This window comes from Humulus lupulus, chromosome 4 (genome assembly GCF_963169125.1).
Source record: "Humulus lupulus chromosome 4, drHumLupu1.1, whole genome shotgun sequence".
NCBI lineage: Eukaryota > Viridiplantae > Streptophyta > Magnoliopsida > Rosales > Cannabaceae > Humulus > Humulus lupulus.
The window spans coordinates 86,445,813-86,465,135 of NC_084796.1; the positions used below are offsets into that span (position 1 = coordinate 86,445,813).

At 46.9% G+C, this 19,323-nt stretch overlaps 1 protein-coding gene and 1 non-coding gene across 2 annotated transcripts; one reads left to right on the forward strand and one right to left on the reverse strand.

Annotated features, from left to right (window-relative positions):
• Nucleotides 1–1,916: 1,916 nt before the first annotated feature.
• LOC133832353 (uncharacterized) lies at nucleotides 1,917–4,332 on the reverse strand. The gene is made up of 3 exons (XM_062262711.1): nucleotides 3,544–4,332; nucleotides 2,787–3,489; nucleotides 1,917–2,056 (listed from the first exon to the last, which is right to left on the reverse strand). The coding sequence occupies exons 1-3, from the start codon at nucleotides 4,330–4,332 to the stop codon at nucleotides 1,917–1,919; spliced, it is 1,632 nt and encodes a 543-aa protein (XP_062118695.1).
• Nucleotides 4,333–5,109: 777 nt separating this feature from the next.
• On the forward strand, nucleotides 5,110–5,217 carry LOC133833677 (small nucleolar RNA R71). The gene has a single exon (XR_009893045.1). It is a non-coding gene; the product is annotated as a small nucleolar RNA R71 (small nucleolar RNA).
• Nucleotides 5,218–19,323: the final 14,106 nt, after the last annotated feature.

The window sequence follows — 19,323 nt, forward strand, 5'->3', positions numbered from 1 at the left end:
AAGAACTCTGAAGATCACTTATTAATAGCTAAACATAGCAAAAACCATCTCAAATCAAAGCTTTTGTAATCATGCTCAGAAAATTTTGAGAAAAGTTGACTTAAAAATTCAACACAACAATGCAATTCTCCAAATGAATGCTCACATGAGCTCACCACCCCCAACCGAAAATTAGACAATGTCCTCAATGTCAAAACAAATACACAATGAAAAGGATAGGGAAAGAGAACACCTGGTAGATGACAATATTCATGGGGCGATAGTTGAAACAACAACTCAAAACAACAAAAAGAAAACGAAAAAAGAAAACACACAAAAATAAAAGAAAAACAGACTAAAATAAAAAAAGTAAAAGAAACAAACCACTCAGAGTGTATAAATAGGGTCCTCAAGAAGGACCTCTTCAACATGACTCACACTCTTGATGTAATGCTTCAATCTCTGGCCATTGACTCTAAAAATTCTCCCATCGATTGGGTCCTCGACCTCAACAGAACCGTTGGGAAAAAATTGTTTCACCACAAATGGGCCAGTCCACAGCGATCTCAACTTACCTGGGTGGAAATGCAACCGAGAATCATAAAGATGCACCTTTTGATTCACCTCAAAATGCTTTCGCAGGATTTGTTTATCATGAGCAGCTTTCATTTTTGCCTTGTAGATCCTGGAATTTTCATATGCCTCATTTCGCAACTCCTCAATTTCTGACAGCTAGAGTTTAGGATTAATGCCTGCAACACTAAGATCAAAATTAAAGGCTTTGATAGCCCAATAAGCCTTATGCTCAAGTTCAACAGGCAAATAATAGGCTTTCCCATAAACAAGTCTATAGGGAGACATCCCAAGAGGGGATTTGAAAGCAGTACGGTATGCCCAAAGTGCGTCAAGAAGACGAGAAGACCAATCTTTTCGGTCGGGATTTACCATTTTTTCCATAATTTTTTTTAATCTCCCTATTGGCTAACTCTGCTTGCCCATTGGTTTGCGGATGATAGGAATTAGCAACCTTATGAAGTACACCATATTTGTGCATGAAAGCCTCAAAAGACTTATTGCAAAAATGAGTGCCTTGATCACTAATGATGGCACGAGGTGTATCAAACCTTGACAATATATTTTCTTTCAAGAACTTGGCAGCTGTTGCATTATCGTTGGTTCGACAGGGTACAGCCTCGACCCATTTGGAAACATAATCCACAACAAGGAGAATGTAAAGGTAACTAGAAGAAGATGGAAATGGTCCCATAAAATCTATGCCCCAACAATCAAATATCTCAATCACAAGAATTGGGTTCAAGGGCATCATATGACGGTGGGACAAAGAACCAAACTTCTGGCACCTCACACATGAACGACAGAATTCATTGGTATCTTTGAAAAAAGTGGGCCAATAAAGACCACATTGTAAGATTTTTGTAGCAGTTTTCTTCACAGAGAAGTGATCTCCACAAGCATCATTGTGACAAAAGTTCAAAACACTAGACACCTCATCATCAGGGATGCATCTTTGCATGATCTGATCGGGGCAATACTTGAACAAGTATGGATCATCCCAATAGAAATTGCGCACCTCGACCAAAAACTTGCGTCTATCTTGTGAACTCCACTCAGACGGAAGTTCACATGTTACGAAGTAGTTACCAATGTGTGCATACCACGGTAACTTAGTAACAACAAGCAGTTGTTCATCGGGGAAATCATCACGAATAGGTGGACCATCAGCCGTTGAATTCAAGTCGGGACAAGTGATCCGCGACTACATTTTCAACACCTTTCTTGTCTTTGACAGTGATGTCAAATTCTTGCAATAAAAGGATCCACCGTATTAAGCGCGCCTTAGTATCATTTTTGGAAAGGAGATATTTAAGGGCAGAATGATCTGTAAAGATTGTAATAGGTGAGCCAATCAAGTATGCTCAGAATTTGTCAAGTGCAAAGACAACTGCAAGCAACTCTTTTTCAGTAGTGGAATAGTTAATTTGAGCACTATTAAGAGTTCGCCTTTCATAGTAGACAACAAAAGGTTTCCCCTCCCTTTGTTGTCCCAAAGCAACTCCTACAGCAAAGTTGCTTAAGTCACACATGATTTCAAAAGAAAATCTCAATCAGGTGACTGCATAATAGGAGCGGATGTAAATTTTGCAACAAGTGTTCGGAAGGCATCCTCACACTTAGGTGTCCATGAAAAAGTAGCATCTTTGGCTAAGAGGTTACATAGCGGGCGAGAAATCACTGAAAAGTTTTGAATGAATCTCCTATAAACACCAGCATGCCCAAGAAAAGATCTAACATCTTTGATAGTCTTTGGAGTGGGCAAATTAGAAATGAGATCAATCTTAGACTAATCAAGCTCAATTCCTCTTTTAGAGACAATGTGTCCCAAGAATATGCCTGAAGATGCCATGAAATGGCATTTTTCCTAGTTGAGCACAAGTCCTTTCTCAATACAGCGTGTCAAAACAGCTTCTAAATTAAGAAGGCATGTGTCAAAAGAGTTTCCAAAGACTGTTAAATCATCCATGAATACCTCCACACATTTTTCAACCATGTCACTGAAATACTCATCATGCACCTTTGGAAGGTGGTTGGTGCATTACACAGTCCAAATGGCATACGCCGAAAAGCATAAGTACCAAAAGGACATGTGAAAGTGGTCTTATCTTGATCCTCCATTGCAATCTCAATTTGATAATAGCCTGAATACCCATCGAGAAAGTAATAAAAAGGATGACCAGCCACATGTTGAAGGATTTGGTCGATGAATGGAAGTGGGAAATGATACATACGTGTGGCAGAATTCAACTTTCGATAGTCAATGCACATGTGCCAACCCGTCACACTTCTTGTGGAGACAAGGGCCCCTTTCTCATTTTCAACAATAGTTACACCCGAATTTTTGGGCACTACCTGAGTTGGACTAACCCATTTGCTACCAGCCACTGGATAAATGATGTCAGCTTCCAGAAGTTTCAGCACTTCATTTTTCACAACTTCTTTCGTTGTGGGGTTCAGTCTTCTTTGAGGATCTCTTCGAGGGATTGCCCCATCCTCTAGATTGATTCGATGGGAGAAAATTAAAGGGCTAATACCTTTAATATCAGCAATCGTCCAACCTAATGAAGATTTAAGCTTTTGCAGTAGCTTAATTAGCTTAATTTCTTGTGAAGGATCAAGTTTGGACGAAATGATAATAGGAAATGTATCACCATCTCCCAAGAAGACACATTTTAAACCCTCAGGTAGTTGGGCTAACTTAACAATGGGAACCTCTTCAGCAGAAGGATTTGGCTTTTCCCTTTCACTAGGTAGCTCTTTAAAGCGAGGTTGCCAAAACTTTGTTCTTTCATTTTGTGAGTCTTTGTAACAAGAAATTTCTTTAATTGACTCATCAAAACCAGAACTTTCAGAAAAAGAGAGGAGTTCATCAAGATCATCGTAATTTCTTTGCAATTGAATCTCTTCAGGAATGAGCGTGTCAATCAGAAATGTCTGATAACACTCATCATCATCTTATGGTTTCTTTGCAACATGAAAAATATTGACCTCGAGAGTCATATTCCCAAAAGATATTTTCATGAGACCATTCTTGCAGTTAATAAGGGCATTAGCTGTAGCAAGGAAAGGTCTTCCAAGTATGATAGGGAATTTTGACTCCATGTTAACCACATATTGAGTATCCATAATGAGAAACTCAACGGGGTAATAGAATTTGTCAACTTGAACAAGAACATCCTCAAAAATACCCCGAGGCTTCTTAATAGAATGACTAGCCAGTTGTAAGACTACAGAAGTAGGCTTGATTTCACCAAGAACAAGTTGCGAGTAGACATAATAAGGCATGAGATTGACACTCGCTCCTAAGTCTAGCAAGGCTTGGCTGAATTCATGAATCCCAATATGACAGGAAATGGTGGGACAACTAGGATCTTTGTATTTTGGCGGTGTCTTTTGTTCAATTACCGCACTACCTTGCTCAGTCAAGAAAGCACTCTTCTTGACATGATGCTTCCTTTTTACAGTGCAAAGATCCTTGATGATTTTAGCATAGGCTGGCACTTGTTTGATGAAGTGAAGCAAATGAAGATTTATCTTCACTTGTGTCAAGTGCTCAAGGATTTCTCCTCGATTTTCAGGAATTTTTCCAGCAGGTCTTAGAGCCTGGGGAAATGGAACTTTTGCAAAAGCATTGGATGGCAAACTTTCAGAGACAACATTCGGAGATTTTGAAGTAGTAGTTGGTATTGATGGATCTTCCAAAGCTTTACCACTTCTAGTTGTGATGGCATTAGCCTCCTTAATGTTTTGATCGTTAGAATTTGAGGTTTGAGCCATATGTTTCCCTTGTGTATTGAGTTGAGGCTGAGTAGGAAGTTTTCCTCTTTCAGAATTAGCCAAGGTTCCAGTCAGTTTTGAAAATTAACTTTTCATTTCCTTGATTTCTTCCATCATTTGACGATTTATTTTGGCTTGCTCCTCCGTGAATGAATGAAGGGTGTTCTCACGAGAACTCCTTTGAGATGGAGCATTGTATTGAGGGCCAGGTTGAGCTTTTGATGGTTGAGACTGGTGCTCATTTCTCCATTGCCCTCCAGAAGATTGTACTTGGTTGAGATCTCTCCAGCTGAAATTTGGGTGGTTTCTCCAACCAGGGTTGTACGTATGAGAGAATGACTTATTATAGGCCCCTAAGGCATTACCTTGCTCTTCATAAACCCCTCTCATTTCACTGAAAGCTAAGCAGTCCTTAACTAAATGATCCGTTCCTCCACACACAAAACATGGCTCATGTGTTTCTGCTCGGGCAATCATATGAAGTCCTTGCCCACCTTTTGTCTTAAAGGCCTTAAGTTGCTCTGTTAAAGCTTCTACTTGAGCTTTTAGACTGTATTCCTCCTTCAATTGGTAAATTCCTACTGCTCGATTTCTGTTGGTGCTTTTAGTAGCACTTGGACCAGTCCAAGTATGAGATTTTTCTGCAAGCTTATTGAGATATTCCAAGGCCTCTTTAGGATCTTTTTGGAGGAATTCACTATTGGACATCATTTCTACAAACTAGCGTTCACGAATTGTGAGGCCTCATAGAAATAGCTCACTAGACGCCATTTTTCATAGCCATGGTGGGGACAAAGAGTCAACAATTCTTTAAACCTTTCCCAGACTTGATAGAGCGTTTCATTGTCTTTTTGGGAAAATGTACAAATTTGTCTTTTTAAGCCATTGGTCTTGTGGTTAGGGAAGTATTTGTGAAATAATGACGATGCCATTTCATCCCATGTTCCAATAGACCTTGGTCTCAGAGAGTATAGCCAGCTTTTAGCCTTATCCTTCAAAGAGAAGGGAAAAAAATTCATTCGCACAATATCCGCCAGATTAGCTTGGTTATAGAAAGTGGCTACCACCTCCTCAAATTCCCTAATATACACATAAGGATTTTCATTTTCTAAACCATGGAAATTTGGCAAGAGTTGAATCATGCCAAGTTTAAATTCAAAGTTAGGCATATTAGGTGGAAAGATGATACAAGAAGGGGTAGGAGTACGAGTAGGATGCAGATAGTCATTTAGACTTCTCTGTTGAATTTCCTCATGATGAGCCATTGCGAAAGGATTATGAACAATTGTTGAGGTGGGAGAGGAAATGTTGGATGTATCGGAAGAGTTGTGACTAGGGGTGTCGGGTCTCCTAACAAATCTCCCTAGTTCATCTCTATGATGATTCATCCACTTTAAAAAACAAGACCTTTTTTTTTTTAACTTTAATTTTTTTTTAAACTTGTTCCTTGGTAGATTTGGACAATTTGAAATGATCTTACATGCCTCACCAAAACTCCCTGAGGTAACTAGATGAGTATGGAAAATCACAATTCAAACCTTTTCAACCAAATGACCTTAAGTAAAAATATTACTTATTTTGAAAGAACAAGCTTGATTTTTTTTAATAAAAGGAAGTTAAAAAATGTAATAATACAAGGGCATACACAAGAAATATTCCCAGGCCGATTGGGAAGGTTGCCAAGGTACCGCTTCGTCCCACACTTTCCTAGACAGAACCAAGGTTCCCAGGAAAGTGTAGAGGATACTCTATCACAAACCTTAAAAGCCTATCTTTCTAGATAGAATACTCTCACTTTTTACCACTTGTAACATTACACTATTGTTCTTAATACTAAAAGTTTTATGCTAAAATTTTATGAAAAAAAATAATTTGTTTTTAGAATTTTATGATTCTTTTTTTCAAAAGAAGAGTTAAAGAGGAAAAACCTAAATTAAAGCTAATCTAAAACCTAACGTTACACAAATTATGAGACCTAAATTATTGTCTAAAAATTTGAAATCTATAAATTTAAAGCTAAAAAGTAAAACTAGAAAAAAAATAATTAAATGACAAACAGTTACAAAATTAACAATGGAAGCAATCAACTAAAAAAAATTTAATACTAAAAATAAAAATAAATTATAAAGAAAATTAATGACTAATATATATATATTTGAACTAAAGACAATGATTAATAGAAAGAAATAAAGGCATAGAACAAAAATAGTAATTGAATAAAAAAAAATTTAAGCTGACAAAAAAAAAAAGATAATCACTAATATAATAATATTGTTGATGCCCAAAATCTCACCAAGGGGAAATATGAGATCAATGCGAGGCCCTCGGGTCATCATCGTCTCGGGGAGTCGTCACACCATCACGACACGAGTCTGAATCCGTGCCACATGGGATCAATGCCATGAGGCCACCGATTGCAAGGCATAGATGCCAAGACGCCATGGCCTCGCTCGGCCACACTCGGCCACCCAGACGCGAGACGCCAACGGCCTCGCTCTGCCACGCTCGGCCACCCAGGCGCTGACACCGTCGGCCTTGCTAGGCCACGCTCGGCCACCCAGACGCGAGATGCCAACGGCTTCGCTCGGCCCCGCTCGGCCACCCAGACGCGAGACGCCAACAGCCTCGCTCGGCCACCCAGGCGCTGACACCGTCGGCCTCGTTAGGCCTCGCTCGGCCACCCAGGCGCGGACACCATTGGCCTCGCTCGGCCCCGCTCGGCCACCCAGGCGCGGACACCATTGGCTACGCCCAGCCGCGGTCGCGAAGCTCCAGACATCTCGCTCAGCCGCACCATTAGATAGCCACATGAATGGGCCACGCGCAGGAGGCCTCGCGAACGGGACTCGTGAGCGTCATGAGAGCCATGCCACCAAGGGGCTCGTGAGGGAGGCATCCCGCCTCGTACCCTTAGACTTCTGGGGAGGTCACATGCCTAGTACCCATGCTCGTGAGTGGCCTTGGGGTGCTTCATGCATCTCATGTTAGGGACCCGAGAGCCTCGCCTCACGCCATCCCCGTTACGCGCACCAAGTGTCTCGTTCCCTATACCTTGGGACCCCAATGCTTAGGGGCCCGGGTATGAGTTGAATGGAATGTACTTGTATGATCTCATACTGGGTACGACCCTCAAGACCTTGTATGTCCAAATACGGACACCCGTACCAATGGGGGAGTGGGAATGCTGGGATAGGAGTTGTGGCCCGTATGATTACGGCCAGGAGTCAGAGTCGACACCACTACCACCTGCACCACTACGTCTGCCACGACTTCTCTGACATGGGTACGGACAAGTAGTGGAGACATCTTCGTGAAGCCTACCCCTGTACTGGATGCACGACCACAATCTCTGAAACCACAATCCTGACAAAGTACTTATGTACCACTTGGTCTCTTGGACCACCCTGTACTCAAGGCCATTAGAGCCTACTATAAAATGAACTCTAACACCACCTGAAGGGGGGTTGGAAAATTTACTGTAGCAAGTGCTTGAGAGTGAATGAAAGATTCATTTCTCCATTGTTGTTCTGTCATTGTTCTTGAGTTATTACTTAGATTTCTACAGCTTTTTTATTGACTATCTTTACTTGATAATTTTTTCCAACTCAACTTAGTTGACGAGTTCTCACCGTCAACAGTTTGGCGCCGTCTGTGGGAAAGTAAGTTCCAAGCTACTTTTCTACCATTATTTCCGGCAAGAAGAAATGCCAAGACGTTCAAAGCGACTCAGGGAGCCACGGGAGGTGGAGGTCCACCTTACCGGAGTCCAGCTGAAGGCCTCCATGAAGGACCCTCCTCCACCTAGAGACATGGAACCCCCAAGGGACCCTGAGGTTCATGAAGGTGATAGAGAGGCCTCGTCACTGGCCGCTCCACCTTGAGAAAGTCCTCCAATAGCACCATCGAAAAATGCTAACGGGTTCCCTCCCCCCAAGTCACCTCAACTACCGAACTCGGGCCGGCAGGACCCGGGCCCTTCTACCCGTAGGCGTGATAAGAATCCCCGGGTCCATTCCGTGAGCTCGAGTTCGAAGTCTCGATTCTATGAAGAAGAAATACGTGAGCTCCACCGTAAGAACCAAAGATTGGAGACCACCCTGGAAAACATGCAAGAGGTGCTGAATGGCCTATTGCAGGGTAAGTCAAGCGTGACCTTGCCTAAGGGGAAGGAAAAAGGTCGGGAGGGGGTGGAGACCACCGTACCAGTAGATGATGGGAGGACCCGACACTCTACCAGTAACACCCCCTGAACGAAGCGATGCGAACATCCCAAACCACCGAAGCAGGCCAAGAGATCAGAGCCAAGGACCAACGCTGCCCCTCGCAACGAGGACGAGGTCACCTCCAAGAGAGCACCCTCAGATCTACGGGAGGAGCTCAATAAAAAGAGGGCGGGTAAAGGGACCGCGTCCCCTATGGCATCTCGGGAGGGCAAAGAGGGGGGGTGACCCTAACCCGTCCGCTTTAAGGGACTCCTTAAGCAAGAGAAGGCAGGACTTGGACACAGAAATGAAGAGCCTGCGAAGCAAGATCATCATCGCCTTAGGAGGTCAAATTTTTGATGAGGAGTTCGACCACGAGTCACCTTTCGTCAGGGAGATCCATGCCATCAGGCTCCCTGCCAACTTCAAAGAGCCCCACATGACCCCCTACGAAGGAAGCACAGATCCGAAATATCATCTAGACACATTTAACAACCTGATGAAGCAGAGGGGAATTGGCAGCGGGGCGAGATGTCATTGCTTCGCCGTCACATTAAAAGGACCTGCGTACAAATGGTTGAAGAGGCTTAGACCGGGGTCCATCTGATCTTGGCAGCAACTTTCTGATGAGTTCCTCCAGCAGTACCACGCTGTGCAAGACTACACAATGCCAAGCACCAGCCTCGCCAATGTGAAGCAAGGTGAAAACGAGAGTCTGAAGAGCTATATCCACAGGTTCAACATGGAGGCGGCTAAGGTAGGAAGCCTAACCCGCCGAGAGCTAAAAATGGCCATCACAGCAGGAGTACGGCTAGGGAGCAAGTTATGGGATAACATGCTCAAGAGAGAGGTCACAGACTTGGATGATTTCTACGAGCGGGCACAAAAGTACATTCGCGTGGAGGATGGTCACGAGAACCTCAAAGTTGGAAAAGGCCCATCGCCCCCAAAACCATCGGTCCGGGATAACCAAAGCGGTGCAAAGAAGAAGGGGACTTATGAGGGGACGAGGGATGATCGACCCCGGAAGCACCAATGCTCTGATGAGCGCACACAGAGCCCCTACACCTTTTACACTGACCTCACCCACGCGAGGGAGGATATTTTCCTTACGAACGAGAACCAAGTCCCTTTCAAAAGGCCCCCACCAATAAAAAAAGATCGGTATAAAAGAGACCCCAGCAAGTATTGCCAGTATCACAAGGATATCGGCCACACCACCTCGGAGTGCAATCATTTGAAGGTGGAAATTGAGGAACTCATCCGCAGAGGACATTTGGGCAGGTATGTGCGCAAGGATAACCAGAGGCCAGAAGAAGGAGTGTCCCTATCGCGGGCACGTGAGGTGGCCCCAGAAGTGCAAGGAGAGGTCAGGACCATCTTTGGAGGACCAGGATTCGGAGGCGATTCAAGGAAAGGCGAGACAGGTATGCCAAGGAAGCCCGATGAAGTCCACCACCTTGTGTTTTAAGTTTGGAGCAACGCCCCCCGAAGAGCTTCAAGGGCGAGAATGACTCAATAACTTTCACTGAAGAAGATGCCCAGGGGGTGCATTTCCCTCATAATGACCCCCTGGTGCTAACCGCCCAGCTTGCTAACATGAGGGTACATCGGGTCATGGTGGATAACGGGAGCTCTGTGAACATTTTGTATCGACCAGCGCTGGAAAAGATGGGATTGAGCCTCCATCACCTAAAGCCATGCACTACGACTTTGTATGGGTTTACGGGAGATTCGATACAGCCCCTAGGGACAATCGAATTAGCCATCACCATGGGGGAGCAACCCAGGAAAACCACCATAATGGCTACCTTTGTCGTGGTGGATTGCACCTCAGCCTTCAATGCGGTATTAGGGAGACCCTCTCTGAGAGAATTGAAGGTGATAACTTCAGTGTATCACCTAGCTATGAAATTCCCAACCCCTGGGGGAGTAGCATGCGTGAAGGGGGAGCAGAAGGAAGCGAGGGAATGCTATAACATGTCCCTCCGCACAGCCACCAAACCATCTATACCAATGACAATGGCTGTGTACGAAGGAGCAACCCACACAGGTTAGATCCGCACAAGATCGGACCCACGGGTTACGGAGCCTCTCGAGAAGTGCTACCAGCAAGGCTTCGGCACTCAGTGCAAAAAGAACCTATGTTTAGTTTGTTCCTCGTTGTTTTAGCTTAAGTAAGTAAGAATCAAAGAGGCTACCTAGGTAACCTCATAAGTAGATGTAACCCCCTTTTATTTACAAAGTTGGCTGTAAAACGCATGCTATGAATGAAGCTGTTTGCTACTTTATGTGTTATTTTTCTTCGCTGAAAGAGCATCAGCCAAAGTGCCTGCCGAAATAAATTTCACCAAGCACTTGAGGGGGCAGGACAGGAGGCAAAAACATGCAGCCAGCAAGGGGAACCTAAAAAGAGCTCCTAGAAAGGACCCTCTGACAGAGGATCCTAAAAAGGAGACTCCTAAAAGGGACCCTCTACCAAGAGGATCCTAAAAACAACCCTCCATCAGGAGGACCCAAAAAGGGACCATGACCCTAAAAAGGGGCCCCCTATATCAGGGCCTTAAGCGGAGTCCTTACAAGGCATCTCCTGGGATCACAAGGATTAGCTACCCTTGTGAACATCAAGGAGGCCATAGGGACTTACAAAAAAATATATGGTAACGACAATAATAAGTCTAGAGCGGCCACCAAGCCGTCTAGCCAATAATAAGTATAGCCAATATATGGTAACGAAAATAATAAGTCTAGAGCGGCCGCCAAGTCGTCTAGCCAGAAAGGGTCCCAAAAGAGACCCTTGCAAAAATAGTACTATGCATAATGACGAGAAGGACGCTTCTCGTAACAAATAATAAGCGCGCGCAAAAATATATAAGAGGATAGCTAGGACCCAAGGGGTCAATATATCCTTATAAAAGTAATCAAAAGGTGCCAAAAGAGGTCCCAGTGAACCCTTTCACATGGGCTCCTAAGGACCTCCAGCCTGGTAAATAAGTGAGGGGAACCAACCAAACCCCATCATACAGGCTCAAAAGGGCCTTAAATGCCATAAAATAAGAGATAGATAGCAACGCATGTATATATACAATGAAAAAGAAAGTTCTAGAGACAATACAAGAGTTACAAAAGAAAAGTAGTAGTGATAATATTATTACAAAGTCAAAAAAAAAAAAAAAAGAGTGTACACCCATGGTGGGCTAGCTAACAAAAGTTATGAAATGACTACTTCAGGGCCTCCTACCAAGCGATGACATGCTCACCAAAAGAAGAGAAGTCAAAATTGGGATCCTGCCTCCATATGTTGTAAAGGGTACGGTTTATGGACCTGTACTCAGTGGCAGTCTTCTCCGCCTCCAAGGAAGCATTTCTCTCCTGCAACATAGCGACATTGGTCCCTCCAGTCTGGAGTTCGACCCTGATAGACTCGACTTCAGCCTCTAAATAGGTTACCCTCTCCTATGACGCTGTCATGATATCCTTGGTCGCCTGGAGTTCGCTCTTCAGGTTGGCAACTTGGTCCTTCAGCTCCTTGGCCTTGGCAACTGCCTTCAGCTTCCTTCCCGACGAGGTGGCAAGTTCGGCTCGAACCTTCTTCAGCTCAGACTGGGTTTTCTCAAGCTCTTTCTCGAGCTCCTGGACCCGGGCTGTAAGGCAGTCCCTCTCAGCAGTAGACGCGAAGAGGTTGCTAGACATGTCGGTAAACCGCATAGCCACCGTATAGGCCTGCACAAAAAAGTTAACAACAACAACGATAAGTGATAAAAGAAAAAGACATGTACATAAACACCTATACATAATAGGGCCGACGCGAGGTGGAGGAGCTCACCCAAGTCATGGTACACCTTAGGTTCTCCCCAAGGTTGGTCTGAGCAACGTTCCCAAGGCCACTCCAGTCAGATACGGCGAGGCTCGAGGCAAGTTGAATATATCGCTGCCCATAAGACGTTTCCATCCGAGTCACCCAGGGCTCCCCATCCGTACTAAGGGCACTTGGCTGGATGAGGACAGACGACCCGCTTGCCGAAGCGGGAGGGGGCGCGGCGAAAGTGGAAAATTGAGGCTCCGGTAGATCAGAGGGAGGCTCCGCAAAGTCGGCGTAATAAGCCCCCGATGATCCAGGGTCGAGAGGAGCCTGAGGGAAGGCGTCGTACCCCTCAGGGTCAGGGGAAACATAACACCCTGGAGCAGCCTGTTGGCCTAGAGAGCGAGGAGCCATGTCCGGATCATAGGAGGCATACGGGGGGCATCCCCCAGGAGATTGAGGCAGCTGGTTAGATCCCTCGCGGTCAAGAGGGGCTTCCTCCGGTTCTTCCTCATCCTCATCATCATCTGGGCAAGGCTCGGCCAAGGCCTCCTTCGTCTTCATAGACCCAGAGATGGTCCACAGCAACTTGGGGTCAGAGACGGGCGATGGCTTGTGGCGGTTCAGATTTTTCACGGTAAAAAGGCGTACCGCCTCTTTCGTGGCAGGATCAGCGTTGAGGAACCTTCTCATGTCTTTCGCTTCCGACCCGACGACGATGGGTTCGGTGAATCGCTCTGCGTAATACACGCCATAGTCAATGTGAGCGTAAAGCACAAAACCATAAGTTGCAAAAAAAAAAAAAAAAAAAGAGGAAGTGATACTCAGAGTACTTACTGGGAGTGGCCTGGAAATGGTCGCAGACGGAGAGTGGGCCTTCCACGAAGAAAAAGTCCCGCTTCCAAGCCCCCGGGTTAGAAACCGAACCCTCTATCAAAGAGGCCCCGTTGTTGGCTTTTTGTAAGTAGTAAAAGCCTTTTGAATTGTGAAGGGGCATGAGGTTGTAGAGGAAATGCACCTCAGTTTCCATAGGGGCGTGTTTCAATAGTTTCATATATGCAATGAAAAGGCAGCTCAAAGTCAGCCAGCCATTGGGTGCTAGCTGAAGCGGGGCAAGGTCGAATTAGTTGAGTACTGCAACAAAGAACGGGTGTAATGGAATGGTACCACCCGCTTTCAGAATGTGCTGACTGAGGGCCACGAGGCCGGGCCTAGGGCGGTCAGCCCGGGATGCCTCCAAAGGGGCGTATAGAGCATAATCTGGAGGGACACGATAATGATTCACGATGTCCATCAGTTTGTTTTCGGACACACGCGACACCAGCTCAGACGCTAGTAGAGGGGCTTCGTCCTGCTCTTGGGTAGATACCTGTCGTCTTGCCCTCGGCATATCTGCAAAATCAAAAGAAAATGTGAGGAATGGACAGAACACTTGACCCTCAATTTTTTCTTCCTTGCAAGAGTCTTCCATCGAGGGAGTGATCGCGGGAGTGCTAAGCTAGGAAAAACCGAGACTAGGGACTGAGGAGAAGCAGAGGCAGCCCCATGACAGTCATCAGGCGAAGATGGGCTAGAGGGCTCAGGCGGAAGGTGTTCCTCCATAAACTCCAACTCCCTCTGCAACTCTAAGAGGGTCATCCTAAGGCTCACTACATGGTTATTAAAGTCTGGGGGGGAAAGGTGCTCCGTCCCCTCTCAACACCGAGTAAATTTCGCTCTCCACCACCCAAATTTTATGCCTAAGTTCAGCCATGTACTCTAGATGGTGGATACGGGCCTGCCTTAAGGAGTCATAGTCCTGGTAAGGGTTTCCCTCAGGGGACTCTGAGTTTGAGGACAGGTCAATAAACTCAACCCCCAGAGGTATGTCGGATGGGCCATCACTGGCCATGAGACCTCGTCCCAACAGCAAAAAGGGGTTCACGTATAAATGAGGGGATGGCTACAAAACACAAAGGAATAGGCTTAATATCTCTATATATAAACGTCCTAAATGGCCCACTACAGGGTGTAAAAAAAAAGGGGCATGCATATGGTCAAACTCACTACAAGCTCAGGCCAAGGTACCCCATCCCGAGTGATGCAAATTTGGACCCAATGAACGTGAGAGAAAAACAAAATATACCTCAAGCAGATAATATGGAGCGTTGTCGAGGTTGAAAGGAGGTCGAGGGAAAAAAGCACCGGATGGTCGAAAGCACGTTTCTGCAGAAATAAACAAAAATGGAGTATTAGCCTCCAAATAGACATACCAAAGAATTAGCTCATATGTAAAAAAAAAAATGAAAAATGAGGTGAAAAAATAAAATGAGGGAAGCTATGGCAAAAACGTGGGGGTGGGGGTTTGAACCCTTTACCTCTTGAAAGAGGAAGGATTCTCCAAACCACTAAGCCAAGGAAGTAAGGTGAAAATAATAGGCCATGCATGAAGGCCTATTTATAAGGATCAAGGAGAATAGTCTACAAGAGAACCTAAAGGTACTCTCCTAGACTGGGGGGCAAGTGTTGATGCTCAAAATCTCACCAAGGGGAAATATGAGATCAATGCGAGGCCCTCGGGTGATCATCGTCTCGGGGAGTCGTCACACCATCACGACACGAGTCTGGATCCGTGACACATGGGATGAATGCCATGAGGCCCCCGATTGCAAGGCATAGATGCCAAGACGCCTTGGCCTTGCTCGGCCACCCAGACGCAAGACGCCATCGCCTCACTCGGCCACGCTCGGCCACCCAGACGCGAGATTCCAACGGCTTCGCTCTACCCCGCTCGGCCACCCAGGCGCAGACACCGTCGGCCTCGCTCAGCCACCCAGACGCGAGATGCCAACGGCCTCGCTCGGCCACCCAGGCGCTGACACCGTCGGCCTCGTTAGGCCTTGCTTGGCCACCCAGGCGCGGACACCATTGGCCTCGCTCGGCCACGCCCTGCCGCGGCCGCGAAGCTCTAGCCATCTCGCTCAGCTGCGCCATCAGATAGCCACACGAATGGGCCACGCGCAGGAGGCCTCACGAAGGGGACTTGTGAGCGTCATGAGAGCCATGCCAACAAGGGGCTCGTGAGGGAGGCATCCCGCCTCGTATCCTTAGACTTCTGGCGAGGTCACATGCCTAATACCCATGCTCATGGGTGGCCTCGGGGTGCTTCAGGCATCTCATGTCAGGGACCCGAGAGCCTCGCCTCACGCCATCCCCGTTACGCGCACCAAGTGTCTCGTTCCCTATACCTTGGGACCCCAATGCTTAGGGGCCTGGGTATGAGTTGAATGGAACGTACTTGTACGATCTCATACTGGGTACGACCCTCAAGACCTTGTATGTCCAAATACGGACACCCGTACCAATGGGGGAGTGGGAATGCTGGGATAGGATATGTGGCCCGTACGATTACGGCCAGGAGTCAGAGTCGACACCACTACCACCTGCACCACTACGCCTGCCACGACTCCTCTGATATGGGTACGGAAAAGTAGTGGAGACATCTTCCTGAAGCCTACCCCTGTACTGGATGCACGACCACAACCTCTGAAACCACAATCCTGACAAAGTACTTATGTACCACTTGGTCTCCTGGACCACCCTGTACCCAAGGCCATTAGAGCCTACTATAAAATGAACTCTAACACCACCTGAAGGGGGGTTGGAAAATTTACTGTAGCAAGTGCTTGAGAGTGAATGAAAGATTCATTTCTCCATTGTTGTTCTGTCATTGTTCTTGAGTTATTACTTAGATTTCTACAACTTTTTTATTGACTATCTTTACTTGATAATTTTTTCCAACTCAACTTAGTTGACGAGTTCTCACCGTCAACAAATATATATGAACAAAACTATTGATAGAATAAAAAAAATCGGAACAAACAAAATTACTAGCTAACAATATCTTCTCTCTTTTTTTTTCTTTCAAATGATTCAAACAAATAAAAGATAATACTAATAACAAAACAAAGTAGTAACACCAATAATATATACACATACAAAGAAAGCAAATAATAAAACTAAAACGACTTACCTCTTGGCTGTGTATTCCACTAAGCTTTTGATATCTATCTCCCCGGCAACGACGCCAAAATTTGATTACGCCCAAAACTTGTCTTCACAAAGCGGTTGTTGTAGTGTAGTATGGGTAGTCGTCTCCACAAAGAGATATCTTATCAAAAAGTGATTAGTAGAACTTTAAGCGCAAAAAGAAAATAAATCGTTGGTGGTTTTTGAGAAAATATTATTAATAAAATAAAAGCAAATAAAACTGGTAGAAAAATTCAATAACAAAAGTGATAAGGTTTCAAGAATCACCTATGTGGATACCAAAAATCCACCAAATAAGAAATCTCTAGTCCCTGATTAGAACAGAGGGATAAAGGCCACTTCATCGTACAATTGGACTCGAGCCTGGAGGGGCAAGTGTTGAGGCTCAAAATTCCACGCCCTCAAAGGATCAAAGGCACGCACTAAGGTCCCATAAGCACTTAATTACGTGATGGAGCCGCGATGCCCTCGGGCTCCCATTGTCTCGCACCAACCACGTACTTAGCGAAGCCACGCCTTAGTTGCACCTGGTGGCCTCACTGGTGGTGGCCTCGCTGATGGTGGCCTCGCTGGTGGTGGCCTCGCTGGTGGTGGCCTCGCGGATGGTGGCCTCGCTTGTGGTGGCCTCGCTGGTGGTGGCCTCGCTGGTGGCCTCGCTGGTGGTGGCCTCGCTGGTGGTGGCCTCGTTGGTGGTGGCCTCGCGGATGGTGGCCTCACTGGTGGTGGCCTCGCTGATGGTGGCCTCGCTGGTGGTGGCCTCGCTGGTGGTGGCCTCGCTGTTGGTGGCCTCGCTGATGGTGGCCTCGCGGATGGTGGCCTCGCTGGTGGTGGCCTCGCTGGTGGTGGCCTCGCTGTTGGTGGCCTCGCTGATGGTGGCCTCGCGGATGGTGGCCTCGCTGATGGTGGCCTCGCTGGTGGTGGCCTCGCTGATGCTGGCCTCGCTGATGGTGGCCCCGCTGCACATGATGGCCTCGCTGGTGGTGGCCTCGCTGGTGGTGGCCTCGCTAGTAAGGCACCTCGCGAAATGGTGCCCCAGCCATGCCTCGGCCGCGCGCATGAGGCCCAGCACCAGGTGGCCTCGCGAGATGGCATGGCCCATGGCCTCCTCCATGGCCTCGCCCATGGCCTCGTCCATGGCCTCGTCCATGGCCTCGTCCATGGCCTCGTCCATGGCCTCGCCCATGGCCTCGCCCATGGCCTCGCCCATGGCCTCGTCCATGGTCTCGCCCATGGCTTCGCCCATGGCCTCGCCCATGGCCTCGCCCATGGCCTCGCCCATGGCTTCGCCCATGGCCTCGTCCATGGCCTCACCCATGGCTTCGCCCATGGCCTCGTCCATGGCCTCGCCCATGGCCTTGGAGGTGAGAATACTCACAAGGGGCAAGGTACATGCATGAATATGGAATGTGCCTACAAACCTAAAGAAGTCAGAGTACGGATATAGTACCCCTACCAGACAAGTAGTGGGAACGCCAGGAGTGGGTATGCGAGGATAGGAGTTATGGTACGTACGTCTACGGCCATATGTCAGAGCCGACAACACTACCTTCTGCGCCACTACGCCTGCCACCACGCATTAGACATGGGTACCTACAAGTAGTGGAGACATCCTCCTGACACCTGCTTCTGTACGGGATGTACGACCACAACCTCTGAAGCCACTGCCCTGACACAGTACGTATGTACCACTTGGTCCCCTGGACCACTATGTATCTAAGGCCATTAGAGCCTACTATAAAATGAACCCTAAGACCACCTGAAAAGGGGGTTGGAAAATTCATTGTATGCAGAAGCTATTAAGCAATATACATTTCTCACTCCATTGTTCATCTGTGTTTATCCTTTCATAAGTTTATTCTCAGTTCTTACATAAACATCGCCTGGCTTACCTTTGAGTTTTCCGATCTAATTTCGTTGACGAGATTTCACCGTCAACAGTTTGGCGCCGTCTGTGGGAAGAACAAGCATCAAGCCAGTGTTCTTCCATCACTTCCAACAAAGAAAGATGCTAAGAGGTTCAAAACACCTACGGCAAATACAAGAGGTTGAGACTCTCGCGAGATGGCATGGCCCATGGCCTCCTCCATGGCCTCGCCCATGGCCTCGTCCATGGCCTCGTCCATGGCCTCGTCCATGGCCTCGTCCATGGCCTCGCCCATGGCCTCGCCCATGGCCTCTCCCATGGCCTCGTCCATGGTCTCGCCCATGGCTTCGCCCATGGCCTCGCCCATGGCCTCGCCCATGGCCTCGCCCATGGCTTCGCCCATGGCCTCGTCCATGGCCTCACCCATGGCTTCGCCCATGGCCTCGTCCATGGCCTCGCCCATGGCCTTGGAGGTGAGAATACTCACAAGGGGCAAGGTACATGCATGAATATGGAATGTGCCTACAAACCTAAAGAAGTCAGAGTACGGATATAGTACCCCTACCAGACAAGTAGTGGGAACGCCAGGAGTGGGTATGCGAGGATAGGAGTTATGGTACGTACGTCTACGGCCATATGTCAGAGCCGACAACACTACCTTCTGCGCCACTACGCCTGCCACCACGCATTAGACATGGGTACCTACAAGTAGTGGAGACATCCTCCTGACACCTGCTTCTGTACGGGATGTACGACCACAACCTCTGAAGCCACTGCCCTGACACAGTACGTATGTACCACTTGGTCCCCTGGACCACTATGTATCTAAGGCCATTAGAGCCTACTATAAAATGAACCCTAAGACCACCTGAAAAGGGGGTTGGAAAATTCATTGTATGCAGAAGCTATTAAGCAATATACATTTCTCACTCCATTGTTCATCTGTGTTTATCCTTTCATAAGTTTATTCTCAGTTCTTACATAAACATCGCCTGGCTTACCTTTGAGTTTTCCGATCTAATTTCGTTGACGAGATTTCACCGTCAACAGTTTGGCGCCGTCTGTGGGAAGAACAAGCATCAAGCCAGTGTTCT

Coding starts and splice junctions, on each gene's coding strand:
- LOC133832353 (XM_062262711.1), bottom strand. CDS start 4,332: ATGGCTCAAACCTCAAATTCTAACGATCAAAACATTAAGGAGGCTAAT. Junction 3,490..3,543: donor TTGGGAATATGACTCTCGAG/GTCAATATTTTT, acceptor GAGTGTTATCAG/ACATTTCTGATTGACACGCT. Junction 2,057..2,786: donor AAAGTTGAATTCTGCCACAC/GTATGTATCATT, acceptor ACTTTGCTGTAG/GAGTTGCTTTGGGACAACAA.